The 16,206-nt window shown below is 43.5% G+C and overlaps 1 protein-coding gene across 1 annotated transcript in view; it reads right to left on the reverse strand.

The window, feature by feature from the left end:
- Positions 1-16,206, reverse strand: part of LOC107115394 (DNA dC->dU-editing enzyme APOBEC-3G-like) — a 35,695-nt gene that overhangs the window by 11,392 nt on the left and 8,097 nt on the right. The window contains exons 5-7 of the mRNA XM_015417090.1: positions 4,931-5,008; positions 3,621-4,018; positions 401-530 (exon numbers count right to left, since the gene is read on the reverse strand). Of these exons, the coding sequence (XP_015272576.1) occupies positions 401-530; positions 3,621-4,018; positions 4,931-5,008 (606 nt within the window). The remainder of the gene's footprint in view (positions 1-400; positions 531-3,620; positions 4,019-4,930; positions 5,009-16,206) is intronic.

Genomic DNA, 16,206 nt, shown 5'->3' on the forward strand with positions numbered 1-16,206 from the left:
AAATACCTGGTTGCCCATAACCAATCACTGAGCAGTGTGGTGTAGTGGTTAATATCATCAAACTCTAATCTGGAGAACCGGGTTTACTTCCCCACTTGTCCACATGAAGACTGCAAAGGCCCTCTCTGGCCCCAGGCAGGCAGGGGTGGGGAGAGGAAGGGAGGAAGCAACTTACCCTCCCTCTTCTCCTGCCTCCTCCTGGCTGAATGAGGGCTGGAAGTGGGGCGGCCGGAAGCAGGGGGCGGGGCTTCGTCATGTGCCCCGCCCCCGTACCTCACCCGGGGGAACTGCGATCCCCCGCAATCCCCCCCGAAATGACCTCTGGTAGTAGATAAGAGCAACTAAGTGCCAGAAGCAAAACCAATATCCATGCAAGATTTTGAATAATAGAGCTACTCACTTAAGCACTGAGCAAAGTTCTGCATTCCAATCATGTATCTTCGTAAAGAAATGCATATAGTCCTTTGGTTCCTCTGATGAGCCCTGGTTCTTTTGATGAGCCACAAATGTTTTCCAGCAATAACTATAATCTGGAGAAGTAAATAGCCTGTCAGTTTCTGAGTATGTATAGAGCATAGAGCAGGGGTGGCCAAACTGCAGTTCGGGAGCCACATGCGGCTCTTTCACACATATTGTATAGCTCCCAGCAGGACACCTGGGAAAGAGAAGGGGAGGCTTCCCTTCCCCAGCCAGTGGTCCCCTCCCTGGGTAAGGCCTGAGGTAGTGGGGAAAGAAAGCAATGAGTTCTCAAAGCCCTCCCCCAGGATTGGAAAAGGGTTTTCTCCTCTTAAATGCCTTCCACAAAGCCAAGTCAGCCGGTGTGGGGGGGCTTGGAGGACACATTTAAAGTTGCTTTCTTTCCACCTCTCCCTCCCTCCCTCCCTCCCCCATCTATTGACTTTCTTTCCACTTTCTTTCCACTTCTCTCTCTCTTTTCACCTTTCTTCCTCTCTCCCCATCTATTTGCTTGCTTTCTCTCCCTTCCTTCCTCACTTGTCCTCCTTCATCTTTGCTTTCTCATTCTCTCTCTCTCTCTCTCTCTCTTCCTCGCCCTCCCTCCCCATCTATTTGCTTTCTTTGTTTCTGTCTCTCTCTTTCTCACTCTCTCTCCTTCTTTCTTTACACCATTCTTTCTCCCTCCCTCCCTTCCCATCTATTTGCTCTCTCTCTCTCTCCCTTCCTTCCTCCTCTCCCCTCCCCATCTATTTGCTTTCTTTGTTTCTGTCTCTCTCTTTCTCACTCTCTCTCCTTCTTTCTTTACACCATTCTTTCTCCCTCCCTCCCTTCCCATCTATTTGCTCTCTCTCTCTCTCCCTTCCTTCCTCCTCTCCCCTCCCCATCTATTTGCTTTCTTTGTTTCTCTCTTTCTTTCCACCTCTTTCATTTTTTCTTTCCACCTCTGTCTCTCTCAGATAAATAAATATCATCAGAAAACAAATAAATATAATCAAACAAATAAATATCATTATCAATATCTGTTTTTACCCCTTTTTATTTTTGGCAGTCTCGTTTAATGTTAATAAAAAGTGAATTTGCATATTTTTCAATAAAAACATGCGTGTAATATTTGTTCATGTCTTGTGGCTCTCAAACATCTGATTTTTATTCTGTGTGGCTCTTACGTTAAGCAAGTCTGGCCACCCCTGGCATAGAGTGTTTCAGGGTAGATGTTTCATTTCCATCTCAGAAGAACAACATTTTCAGAATTAATGTTCATTTGACCACAGAAGATCTTGCTGTTTAATAGTCAAATGTAGCAAAGCCTTCATGGGTAGTTTGTGGTAGACTAATCACCTCCCTTCTGAGGCTCAGTGTTTAGCTAAAGTGTGAGACGGGGATATAGTTTGAATGGGAAAACTGACCCATCAAAGATGATCAAATTTATATACAGGCAAACCAGAGGCACTTAAACTATACTCATAATGTAACAGGTTTGAAATTAATACCCTAGTCTTAGAAAAATGTTACACAGCTATTATCCTTAAGAAGGTTGGGTGCTCACTTTGAGGACGGAACTTAAAGAGTTTTAAGCATAGGCTGTAACTGGAGACAAACCACCATTTTTAACAGAATTGTTGGTGATGGAAAAAATGCAGCATTGCTCAGAGTACATATGCAATTATTCCTTTTGTCCCATTATCACTTGTAGTAAAAGATGTCTAGGGGAGCTTTAGAAGCTAAATGCAATTTGTACAAAAATGAAAAGTGGGCAAAACAAATGCATGTATAAAACACAAGCACTCTCATATGTATACAGCCTTTCCTTACAGGTTAAGCCCAACGGTCACAGTGGCCAAGTTATAAGCAATGGGAACTGTAGTTCTGCAAAGTGCCTGGGAATGTTTCACAAAGATCTTGGAACCCTTTCCAAGCTACAAATCCTTGGGTTGTTTGGCTGAAGTATGGCAGCTAGACTGGTTTCAAAGGGTTTGGATTTGCACTAGAGATAATCCAGAGAGTCATTAATGAGGCCATGCTCTCTTTACATCTGGTCAGTGACAAGATTTGTAAAATCATGGGTCTCTTTTAATCACCACTTATTTCCCATCTTATGTTTTACAGCTATATGTTTGCAGTGCTATATACAGAAAACTGTTATTTTTGCTTGTGAGGCCTCTATCAAGAGACATTATCCCTCCATCCATTTTATATATATAATATATATTAATATGTTCTGTAACCACTCAGAGAGGTGGGACGTTCTCTCTTCAGCAGTCATGAAGGGAAGATTAAAAAAAAATACCGTTTGAAGATCATATATGCCCCCGCTGTAATGAAGGTGTAGAAACTTTAATGCATGTCATATATAATTGCAAGGTTTATAACAATTATTGTCATATCCTCCCGTTTTCCACAACTACTACTCTCACTTCCAGTCAAAAAATGCAACTCCTGAAGAACTTTCTGGATAATTTGGTTGGCTTGCCTCAAGAACCAGAAAGTTATTAGTAGCTCAGTCAGGTAAATGTTAGGCATTCAGCCACTCTGTATGTATGTTACAATGTCCATCATAACTGCTATGTTCTCATATCTGTATGTTAAATTTGTATGTTAAATTTATTCTTTTATATTTTTATAATTGTTTTATTGGTTCTCCTGTTTAACATTCTTTGGTTTTATCTGTTTTAATGCTGGCTTTTGCCATGAATAAAACCTATCTATGGTCCCGGTCACACAAGCGGGATACCGTGCCGCTGAAGGGAGGCAAAGTAGAGCCAGAGCAAAAAGAACCACAGGAGCACGATCCGACGTGCTCCCGTGGCTCCGTGCTCTGGCCTTTGGCAGGCAATCAGACGTAGTGCGGCAAAATGGACGTTGCGCATTTGTGCACATGCGTGGGACGGGGAACGGCACTGGCTGCAATGGGCTACCAGCACTTCCCCGATCAGACGCCTGGAGTTGCCGCGCATCATCCAGAAGGTAGTGCTCTTTGGGTAGTACCTTTTGAATGCGCATTTACAGGCCAAATGGGCGGATCGGGGATGGGTGCGTGATGCTTCCCAGATGTTGTGGTGTGATCACGCCCTCTTGATATGCCCCCGATTCATCCCTCTTGCGGGGCAAATCCTCCCATGTGACCGGAGCCTATCTATAACTATAATAAATATATATTCACTTACCACCTGGGTGCATGATGGATAAATGTATCCCACGATGGCCAGCTAAGGCTCTGAGTTCAGTCTTGTTCTCGTCCCAATCCCTGAACAGCCGAGAGACTCGTATGTCCAGTGTCACATTAGGGTGTTTTCCCAAGAACTCAATTATAGACTTGCTACAATTATGACAAGGACTCCAGGACAAAAACCAAGTGACATAGCATGGCTTTGTTCTGCGTTTTATCTCCTCACAGGCAGTTTCAAAAAAGTTGATTTCAGCATGGCGATTGACATCATTTTTACACCAGTTCTTCCAGGTCCTGAGACTTTTGCCCCAGTGTATTTCATACAAGAGATAAGTTACATGTGGACGTGACTCTGGAGTATAATTCTTTTCAAAATCGTCCGGTTCTATTCTCCACCTAAAGCACAAGCATAACAGAATATAACCATTCCCCACTTACCTTCTTCATGCTGTATGTCCTTTCTGTATTGAGAAACCCCTAAAACTGCCTCTTGTGACTAAACAGATTTCAGCACGAATGAAACTTTGAATTTAGGGGTTCTTCCTCATATGAAAAATCCAAGAAATTTTGGGGGAAGTCAAAACAATTTTGTTAACGTTTAGAAAATTACACAGAAATTGTGAGCTCCCAGGATTTCACACATCTAAAATGTGAGCAATATGGATGGTTTTCTATTGCATGTAATTATATTATTTAAAATCTTGGGAACTGATAAAGAGTTATTTCCCTATCTTTTTTCTCAAATGCAGTGTGTAATTATCTTCAGATGGGGGATTATCTTTCCAGCTCTGTTGTGTCTTAATTTCTAGACATCAGAATAAGGTGACAGTGTAGTTTTAAACAGGAGCACAGGTTAGTAAGTCTCCTTCTTTCCCCCTGTGGAGCTGCAATGACAACTTCCTTTCTTCCTTTTTTCTGCCCACATCAAGTCCGGGAGTCATGTTGTCCAGAACACTGGCCTGGATTACAGGAACAGAGTTAATATTAAAAACAAAACCCCACAAACTGGCTCTGCTGTGCTGCATTCTAGAGCTCCATCACAAGTCAGGAATGATTCAGAAGAAAGAAATAATGGAAAGGGGATACTAATATACCAAAATGTCAAAAAAAGTCCCAACTCCAAGAGAATGGAACAAATCTAATACAAAAAATATATAATTTTGCAAAGCACAAGGAAAGTGAATTTCTGCCGGGTACCACAAGGAAAGTGAATTTCTGCCGGGTACCATCTTTTGTTTCACTTCTTCCTAGTACTGAATGTGTAAGAAAAGTGTAATAGAAAATATAACAGAAAACTGCCTCCCTTACCTTTTGTCGGTATCTTTGGCTAACTGACCTGTTAGAAACAAAATTGAAGAATTAATCAATGCAGCTCTGTACAGAGCTCTGGAAGGGGTATTTTTAGAAGAATGGTCACAACCTCATGTCTGTGTAAATCCTGTTTTTTAAAATAAACTACAGTGTCCCAAATCAGCAAAATCCACGTGATGGATATTTTATTTTCCTATACATGGACAGCCAAAGAGTTTTGGTACCCCAAGCAAACTATGCAACGCACCCATCAAAATAGAGTAAAATGAAAAGTCTAGAATAAAGCTATGTTGTGAGAGATGTGTGTGCATACCCAGCTACGCTGCACTGTGTGAAATAAAGAACTTCTGAAATGGCAATGTTCTATTTTACAAGTACAATAGTTGATACTTTAGTATATAAGAGAAAACATGTATATATTTTAAATGTGCCCCTTAATCCCCTGTACAAATACAGCAACATAGGAGCAGAACCATGAACCAGTTCAGGCACAGCAGACATGCTGCTGCAATTTTAGGAGGCTATACCAAATGAAAATGTTTTTGATCTGAACAGACTATTCTAATGTAATCATATGCATGTAATATACAGATTACTAGTAATACACATCTGTTGAGATGCATAAATGTATTTTAAAGAGATGCATATAAATGTCAAGAAACAGCTGCAAATAAGAGATCCTTAATACACATGCATGTACACCATATCTGATATAACTCTATGTGCCTCTGAATGAATATTTGAAAGTGATTTTTGTAATAAAAGCTTAAACTACCTTTCCACCTCTCTGTCTCATATACGCACGTATGCTCCTTATATTAACGTGTGCCATTGGTCATGTGAAACAAAGGAAGGCATTTGTAACACAGAAGGGCATTTCAGTAGATTTCCGGTGTTACATTCACATTACAAATGTGATTGAAGGAACATCCAGTTCAGCTCTCCTGTGTGAAAATGCATTCATGAGAGATGCTACAGTAAGATCCTACCACATAGTAGACTTTTATGCAATTATTACACTGAATATTATATTATTATAATGCAATTATTACACAGAATAGTCTTAACATAAAAGCCCTGCTGATTCTAGTCATTCTGTTTCACTCAATGGCCAATGTGCTCCCCTAGAGGGCTGACAAACAGAGCTTAGAGACCAAGGCTTCCCCTTGATGCCGCCTCCTAGCACTGCCTTTGTATATGGAGGTTCTCTTCAGTCACCTTCACTAGTAGCCATTGATGGACTTATCCTTCTCGAATCTGTCTAACCCCTTTAAAGCCATCTATGTGTACTTGTAATTTATCTAATTGTTGAGTAAAGAAGAATTTCCTTTTGTCTGCCTGAACCCATTAGCCAGTCATCAGAAGTATGTACAGCAAACACACTGAAGGCAATAGCCTGTGCAGCAGTTTCCAAAATTCTTTTAATTTGCTGTCTGTGGTTTCAGACAGTCAGGAATGCACTGAATTTGGATCCCTTTGCTGAACATTTTACTGAATTTCCACTACTGTGGAACTGGAAAAGTAATAAAAACCTGCAGGAAAAAGAAAACCCTCAATCCAATTACAAAACTGGATTCTTACCTCTCGCTTCTTCAGGCTGTAGAGCCATCCTGCTGTACCTTCAGAATCTGCTCTTCTTGTTTTTTTTAGTATGGTTGATGCCTATTTTCACTTTCAATTCCTCAGAAAGCATTCACTGTAATAACCGAAACTCTAGTATGCATGACAGTCTACCCACCACACCTACATTTGCCAGATCAGAGTATTGGCTATAAATTATATTTTGAGAACAGTGGTTGTTGTCTTGGAGACCTCATGATTTTGGGTTAGAGTCACAGGATCTTCAACATAATTGGTTGCTTGGTATGTGTATACTGTTAGTGAGGAGAGCAGGAAGTGAAAAGGAAAGCTCAGTGTATTCCATACTGCTGCATATGACTGTAGATATACTAGAGTTGTTTTCAATGGGTTACTTGCCTCAGGTTTGATACTATTGGGAAGTGGCGTTTTTCCTGCTCTCCCACACCACTGTGGTGTGTTCATGTACCTCGGGGGGGGGTCTCTAGCTTTTCTCCAACCTCTCGCAAACCTGCTTTGCTGCAAAACTTTGAGTAAGATCACAACAAAGCTGGATGTCTGCCATGTGAGCAGAAAAGTTTTGGGATATGGCTGGGGCCTTTTGTTTAATTGGCAAATGAATACTATTATATCAATATAATGTTATAATAATCTGTATGTCATTTTCTGTGAATTCCCAGTTTTAATTTTTAATTAAGTCTCTAGCCCGTTTCATTGTGGAGATATGCCTTTCCGCTTAGATCTCTGCAATGCTTTCATCTAGAAACTTTTTAATGGGAATTCACACAAAAAGCTGGGAATTCACAGAAAATGATACACTGAGGGTTATATCAACACTCTATATCAGTATCATAATGCTAATTTTAAAAAATAACCTGGAGAAGCCCTGGTGGGTTACGTGATTTGCCACTGCTGGCAGACTAGAGCAGGAAAATGACAGGGAAACCAGCCACGTAGAAGCCCCATTGCTGCTGTGTTGTATCAGCAGTCACAGAAACAATGAGGAAACTATACAAGCTGGTTCCTGTGTGGAAAGCACCCCAATTACACTGGTATTTCCACAGTAAACACCAGAGTTGCCATGTCTCGACTGGGAAAATTCCTGGAGATTTGAGGTGGAGCCTAGGGACAGTGGAGTTTGGGGAGGGGAGGGAGCTCGGGAGGGATGTGAAGCCATTGCGTCCATCCTACAAAGCTTCCATTTTCTCCAGGAGAACTGATTGTTGTAGTCTGTTGCAGACCAATTGTAATTGAGAGAACTACAGCAACCACCTGAACGTTGGCAACTCTAGTAAACACACAAAAATACAATTGATATACCTGCTTCTTTAAACACCCATGTAAACATATCACAGGCAATTTTGACTGAAGTAGGGGTCTTCGAGTGCTCAGACACACTTGTTCAACAAGAAGAAGAAGAGAAGAAGAGATTGGATTTATACCCCGCCCTTCACTACCCAAAGGTGTCTCAGAGCGGTTTACAAACTCCTTTCCCTTTCCCTCCCCCTCCCCACAACAGACACCCTGTGAGGTAGGTGGGGCTGAGAGAGCTGACAGAAACTGTTCTTTTTTCAAGAACAGCTGTTATCAGAACTATGGCTTGCCCAAGGTCATCCAGCCAGGTGCAATTGGAGGAGTGGGGAATCAAACCCGGTTCTCCCAGATTAGAGATTAGTGTCCGTGCACTTAACCACTACACCAAACTGGCTTTCTAAAGTGAGGAAAAAAGTTAATGCAAAAGACGAACCGCTTTGGAAACTCTCACTTTTCCCTTAGTAATGAACCTGTAGCAACTGACAGAGGTGCATAGATTAGCGTAGCGTAGCAAACCACTCTGGCAAAATTGGAAGCAACAAATCTTTATTAAACAAGAAAAAAGGATGGGAAGGGCTACGGAAGATATCACAATGAATTAAGACTCTTGGCATGTACAGACATTGTAAACAACACACGTGTGGCTAAAGGCAAAATGGAGAGAGATTCGGTCAAGGGTTTAATGGGATTGAAATAAAAACCCAAACTGTTCATAACAGTTTCAGATTTGCTTTCGGTGATCCTAGTGGTTCATTCCAGCAAAATGACATGTTGCTCAAGCAGCACTTGGTGCTCCTGTATGAACCCACAAAATACACATGGGACTTCCTCATTCTTGAGATTTACAAAATATCTGGCAAAGCACTCACCTCCCAGCTGAGAGTTTTGCTACCTTGATTAGCAGTTACCACTTCCCATTCCAATGGCAAGGGCCAATCCCTCAGCTCAGAATTCAGGAAGAATCACAGTGGGGATTTAACGCTTTCCCAGACTAAGTGTCATCATGCTCCATTAAGTGAATCGAGGTGGTTTTTGTCTAAAAGATGTCAGCACAATTTACTCAGTGAAGGAAAAAGTGTAATGAGTTGGGGATATAAGCAAAATATGGGAGAAATTATTGTGGATACAAGGGGTTCACTATAAACTCAGTGGAATAAAGGAAGGAAGGCCCTCTAGAGACAGGGTTTTATTAAAAATCTGGTCTGAATAGGGGACACTACATCAATTGTCTGAAATAAAGTTCAAAAACTGTCACATTACAAGTATTTTGATTTCTCTGTGGTCTTTCCAATGATTTCCAGGCACACAATTAAAAAAAACCCCTGAAGCTTGTGTAATGTGCTGTGTTGATTCCATGCATTAAGGGGGTGGGATGGGATGGAGATTATGCTTTTCAAAGGACTGTTACCGATAACAGTAGACCAATGTCAAGGCTTCCCCTTCTATCACAGCTACTTTAAAGCCCACTGAGAATAAAGTGTGAAGGTTAAGTGCGTGGACTCTAATCTCTAATCTGGGAGAACTGGATTTGATTCCCCACTCCTCCAATTGCACCTGGCTGGATGACCTTGGGCAAGCCATAGTTCTGATAACAGCTGTTCTTGAAAAAAGAACAGTTTCTGTCAGCTCTCTCAGCCCCACCTACCTCACAGGGTGTCTGTTGTGGGGAGGGGGAGGGAAAGGGAAAGGCGTTTGTAAACCGCTCTGAGACACCTTTGGGTAGTGAAGCTGTAGTTCTGATAGGAGCTCTTCTTGAATAAGAGCAGTTTCTGTCAGAGCTCTCTCAGCCCCACCTACCTCACTGGGTGTCTGTTGTGGGGAGGGGAATAGAAAGGAGTTTGTAAGCCACTCTGAGACGCCTTTGGGTAGTGAAGGGCGGGGTATAAATCCGATCCAATCTCTTCTCTTCTTCTTTTTCTTCACTCACTTGGTAGCCAGTTGCCAGATTTTTGCAGCCCTTTTTGTTAAACAGAAGGGAGGGTGAGAAACAGTTCAAGGGAGACAGGAACAGTATTTTGCCAATTAATGCTGTTCCTCAAACATCTGAAAGCTTCTTCTACCCTTCTTCCACCACAGAGCTGTTCAACAGGAAGGAAGGGAAATGAACAACATTTCTTGTTTATCTCATTCCCTCAACTCCTTGGCTACAGGACTGGTTTATAAACCATAATCAAATAATGTTCACCTGTCATTTACCCTTTATGTGATCCCGAAAGAAACAGTATACCTACAGCAACAGCTTTCTCCACTTCGTCAAAAAGGAATCCATAAACTTCACATTGTTTCATTTAAGATTTATTAAATATAGCTTTAGAAAAATATAAACCTGATCTTATTTGTTTATTTAGAAAATCTATAGACCATCTTCCATGGATTAATATGAGGTGCTTATCAAAGTAAAAGCAAACAATTAAAGTATAAATGGAAAATCATAACAGCAGTCAATAAAAAGTCAGCATTAGAAATCTTGATGAAATCCACCTGAAAGTCATAAAACAGCAGTGATTGTTCCAGAATTTGCAAGAACAGTAATCATAACTCAGGACTAATGATTTAAAAAGCGTTAAGAACACTTTAGTGCAATACAGTCCATGAAAACAACCAGCTGAAAAGGAATGTATAAAACTTTGATTAAAAACCTAAGTAAGGAGAAGATTTTTGATCTGGCACCCACATGTTCCAATTCCCTGTCATCCAGAGAGCAATCCTAAACTGGTCTACTCATAAGTAAGTCCCATGTTGTTGAATGGGCCTCATTTCCAGGAAAGGGATTTTAGGATTTCGGCCTCAGGGCCTTAATGGTAAGAACTCTCATTTTGAATTGCATCTGGAAATAAATTTCTCAGCAAAGGAAGAGTATAACCCCTGTAATACTGCATCCACCCACAGGAAACTGAATTTTCTAGTCAAAGGAGTATATACTAATCTGGAACATGGGTCAGGGATGATACCTTTTAATTTATAAGGGTTGTCCTTTGCAGCAATACCCCACCTACTAGCATCATAATAATTTTTGGCTAAAATAAATATTTGATTTGAAAAACCAGTTTAAGGCTCTTACAAATTCCTTCATGGACCAAAAGATGATGAAAATGTAAATTACATGTTCTATGTTCATATTTTGTGCTCTGATGCAGCTTAGCTTCTGTGCACCCATTTTTTCACTTAGTCTTTTGCTTCTAAATATAAACTTTTAAAACACATGTATACTGACTACTACCCTTTTGTTTCATTAGTACCCTTAATTCTCAAAAAACAAAATATTTCATACATTTAGATCAGAGCTTTTATAACTATTTTTAATGACACTTGACTTTCACATAACACTAATTTACCATCCACAAATTTATCCTCTTTAAACACTTTAATGAATAAAAGTATTCATTTTGTAGCAGGAACTCCTTTGCATATTAGGCGACTGTCATGCCAGAGATACTAACTTGCAGGATCATCTCAGATAAGTGTCTGTAAGTTTAGCCAGAATCAGTACGTCCATAATCTAAGTAAATGGGAAACAGCTGGTTAAGGCAGCAATCCCTAATTAGACTAGGATGGGGATTGGGGAATCCAGGAATAAAGATCCGGTCCTAGAGGCAGAATTCAGATTCATGCATTCTTGATGAAGGAAGACTCATGAACTTGCCTGAATACACACGACTACGCGTTCCAAGCAAGCCAGGAGACTGAAGGCGACAGCTTGACGAATGCCAGGAGTGCTGCACGTGGCCTTGAGGAAGCCAAGAGCCGCGGCAAGGATCTTCTTGAACTGTTCACCGTGAGGTATAGTCCGGGGGCAGGGCTGCTTAGAAGACCGAAAGAGTCTGCAAGCAAGCAAGCTTTGGCAGAGCGAACTCTGAAGCAAGTAGCCGAGCCAAAACGGAGGTGGAGTTCCAGGGAGAAAGGAACAGCAAACCATTTGTTTAGGATAGCTAGCATAGTTAGGGTTAAGATTTGTCTATTGTCTATTTTATGTGTAAACTCCCCCTGTTTGTTTTAACCTCTTCAATTAAACCTTTATGTTTTATAAGCTGGGAGTCTGAATGAATCTCTGGGCAGTAGAGACTGTTTATGTGCCCTCCTCGCCTCTCCTAAGCTGAGCCTGATAGCCTTGGGAAACAAAGGGGACTCAGAATATCTGAGCACGCTACCAAATTAACCTTGAGTCCCTGGCATATACTGAGGTCCTGAGTCGGAGGACCTACACTGCTCAAAATATAGAGTGCAAGTATATGATACTACACCCCTAATGTAGCCAATCCTCCAAGAGCTTAGAGAGCTCTTCTTACAGGGGCTACTGTCAGCTCTTGGAAGATTGGCTACATTTGGGTTTGTCACCTAATATGCAAAGGAGTTCCTGCTACAAAAAGAGCCCTGATATAACTAGATAAAAGCTTCTGAACATGTAAAAATGGCTTTTACTCCATTTATGTTTCTGAGACTAACAGTTCACAGACATTAAAATACATAACTTTGGCTTCAAGTATGATTATAGAGGATTCTTCCAGTTGTGAGAAAGTATTTGATTCTTCATTAGTGGCAAAGGATGACCATCCATAGTACCTGGGACTAGTCAGTAGTGTCTGTGGGAGACAGAAAGACAGACATGAGGAAAGAGCCTCTAGGAGAGGCATTACAAGAAAAAGATGGAGCAGGGATCACAAGATACTAGTAAGCAGATAGAAAGGTCTCCCACTGATCACATAGGATTGCCAGCTCCCACTTTGAAAATATCTAGAGATTTGGGGGCAGAGCCTGGGGAGGGCAGGGTTTGGGAAGGGGAGGGACTTCAGGGTATAATGCCATAGAGCCATTTTCTCTAGGGAAATAATAAACCTGAGATGGTATTGTTTTCTTGCACACAGACAGCCCCCCAATCTCAAACAACTCCTCACTCACATTAATACAGCATCTAATTTGAACATGGACACTGGTACCAGAGCTTGCAGTAAACCCAGATGCCACAATCAATTGAATCTAACAACATCAATGACACCATCTCAGGCTTATTCACCTGCTCATCTTCTAACACTGTATATGCCGTTAAATGCCAACAATGCCCTTCAGTTCTCTACATAGGGCAAACAGGTCAAACCCTACGCCAAAGGATAAATGTACACAAATTTGACATCAAGAATCACAAGACTGAGAAACCTGTAGGAGAACACTACAACCGTCCAAGACATTCAGTGGGTGACCTCAAAGTAGTTGTTTTACTGCAAAGGAACTTCAGGAACAGACTGGAAAGGGAAACTGCTGAATTACAAGTTATTACAACACTCAAAAAACCCCAGAACTTAACACGGATATTGGTTTCTTAGTGTCATGCCTGCCCCTGCTGATGTCATGCCTGCCCTTGCTGATGCCCCTGAGGAGGCACCTGCCAGCCAGGAGCCTGTGGACTTACAGGCTCCTGAGGACAGTACTGCAGCAGAAAGGCAAAGACTGGATCCTGTAGCTGAAAGCTATCTAAGTGGTGAGGAGGATAGAGCCTCCCAGGGAACACCTGCAAGGGATCAGTCTCTGCTGCAGCCCAGTAATTCATCATCAGACTCGCCTCCACCTGTAACCAGGCTCAGGAATGTAAGAAGACAACAGCTGAGAGAGCAAAGGCAGAATGCACGCATGCGTGCCAGAAGATCTCTTAGCCCTGATTACTGACAGGATCCTGTCCTCACTCCTGGCTAGCTAATGAGTTGATTAGCTAGCACTGTATATATGCAAGTCTGTTGCCAGCAGTCATTTGTGCTGGCAAACGTCGTTTGTTCAGGACCTGAATCCTTGCATCTCTGCTCCAGACCTTGTGGAATTCTTCTCGGCTTGATCCTCGGCTTTTGACCTTTGGCTTTGTTGACCCTGCGTTCATCTCTGACTCCTCTGGTATTGTTGTGATTTATGGACTTGAAACTTTGGTATGTCTGACCCTGCTTTTGGACTGTGATTTAAACCTGCTTGAACCTTGCTACCTGATTTGCCCGGCTTGACCTCGGACTGTTCCTGGACTTTTGCTTGCTTGTGTCACGCCCCCTGGTCCTGCCGTGACAGATTGCCAGCACCCACAACGCTCACACATCCCCACCATGGAAGACGGAGCAACCGGAGGTGTGGACCCCATGGAGGAAATGCTAGCACAGGTACAGCACTTAACTCAAGCTGTGATTGCTTTGCAACAACAGGCTGCTACAAATGCTGTTGCTGTAGCAAATGCTGGTACACCTCCCCCACGTTGCCCAATAAATCCTCCTGATCGTTTCGGTGGGAATGTTGATGAGTTCCAGGCATTCCTTGCCCAATGTAATCTGTATATTGAGCTCAGGGCTCGGGACTTTGTTTCTGAGAAGGCTAAAGTTTGTTTCATTTTAAGCCTCCTTAAAGGGCAAGCTGCCAAATGGGCCACGCCCTTGCTGGTGGGGAATTCTCCCTTACTATCTGACTTCCAGGCTTTCAAGGCTCATTTTGCCGCTGCTTATGCCAATCCTGTGAAAGCTGAAACAGCTAACCGCAAAATAAGGGCTCTTACTCAGCATAAAACCTCTGTCGCTCAGTACACCAATGAGTTCCAGCTGCTGGCTCAAGACCTGACATGGAATGAGGCAGCGTTTATTGACCAGTATACTGAAGGGCTGTCTGACGAAATTCTAGATGAACTTGCACGCAGTGAACGCCCTGACACTTTACAAGCCCTCATCCATCTCTGTCTCCGCATTGATGGGAGGTTACAGAGCCGCCGCCAAAACAGAAAAAAGGCTCTCGCCTTCCCCAGCAGAACCCTTCAGACCTTCCACCGGCCTTCCTCCCCCGGCTCCTCTCCACCTCCTGCAGGCACAGAGCCCATGCAACTTGGCACCGCTCGGCCCCGCCTTACTTCTGAGGAGAAGCTGAGACGGCGCACTCAACAGCTGTGTCTGTATTGTGGAGAAGCCGGGCATTTTGCCTCCAGCTGCCCTGCCAAGCAGAAGCGCTCACCACAACCGGCTCCACCGGTAAAAGAGCAGCCCCAAGCCTGACCGGACCCCCCGGTTTGGGGCCTATTCTGGGGTCCTCCAGTACTCCATACTCACCACAGACTCCCTTCCTGGTGCCAGTGCGGTTGCAACTCCCAGACAACCGCTGGCTCTTCATCCACGCCATGTTGGACTCAGGGGCCGCCTGTTGTTTCATGGACATTCTTTTTGCCAAAGAACACGGCGTTCCCCTTCAAGAGAAGGCAACCCCAGCGCTTGTAGAAGCCATTGATGGACGCCTGCTCCGCTCCGGACCCGTCGTCCAAGAAACCCAGCCACTCACCTTGTGGATACAGCAGCACCAGGAACAAATAACTTTCGACTTGGTGAGGATGCCGAGGTTTCCAGTCATCCTGGGTCTCTCCTGGCTGCGCCACAACAACCCTCAGGTAGACTGGGTACATCAGGAGCTCCAGTTCGGCACCAGTCCTGCACCCACGCCTTCCGTGGAAACGATGGTAGACACCCCGTCTTCAGCACCATCGCCAGAACCATCACCAGCTGCTTTGCTGCTGGGCGCTGCGGCTCCCGCTTTACCTGCCACCTATCAGGACTATGCAGACGTCTTTGACGAAAAGGAGGCAGACCAGCTACCCCCGCATCGGCCCTACGACTGTGCCATCAACCTCATCCCCGACGCTCCGTTACCCTCAGGCCGCCTTTACCCAATGGCAGAACCGGAGCTGGCTGCGCTGAGGGACTATTTGGACAAAAATCTGGCCAGAGGGTTTATTCGGCCCTCTACGTCTCCTCTGTCTTCCCCAGTCCTCTTTGTGAAAAAGAAGACAGGAGACCTCAGGCTCTGCAATGACTACAGGGCCCTGAACAAAATCACCATACGGGATAGGTACCCCCTCCCGTTGATCCCTGAGCTCATGGACCGTTTGCGGGGAGCTCAAATCTACACAAAGCTAGACCTGCGTGGCGCCTACAACCTGGTGAGAATCAAGGCAGGAGATGAATGGAAGACCGCCTTTGGTACCCGCTATGGCCAATATGAGCACTTGGTCATGCCCTTTGGCTTGACCAACGCCCCTGCAGTGTTCCAACGCTTTATGAATGACATCTTCCGTGACCTCCTCGACCGCTTCGTGGTAATTTATTTAGATGACATCCTGATCTTTTCCGCCACCGTGCCTCAACACATTGACCACGTAAGGCAAGTGTTGCACCGCCTGCGCACCCATGGACTCTATGCGAAACTAGAAAAATGCGAGTTTCATCGTAAGTCTGTTGAGTTCCTGGGGCATATTATCTCCCCTGAAGGCACGCTGATGGACCCCAAGAAGGTGGAAGCCATTCTCCAATGGCAGCCTCCCAAAAACCGGAAGGATGTTCAACGCCTCCTGGGGTTCTCCAACTACTACCGCCAATTTATAC

This window comes from Gekko japonicus, unplaced genomic scaffold (assembly GCF_001447785.1).
Source record: "Gekko japonicus isolate JY-2015 unplaced genomic scaffold, Gekko_japonicus_V1.1 scaffold814, whole genome shotgun sequence".
Classification (NCBI taxonomy): domain Eukaryota; kingdom Metazoa; phylum Chordata; class Lepidosauria; order Squamata; family Gekkonidae; genus Gekko; species Gekko japonicus.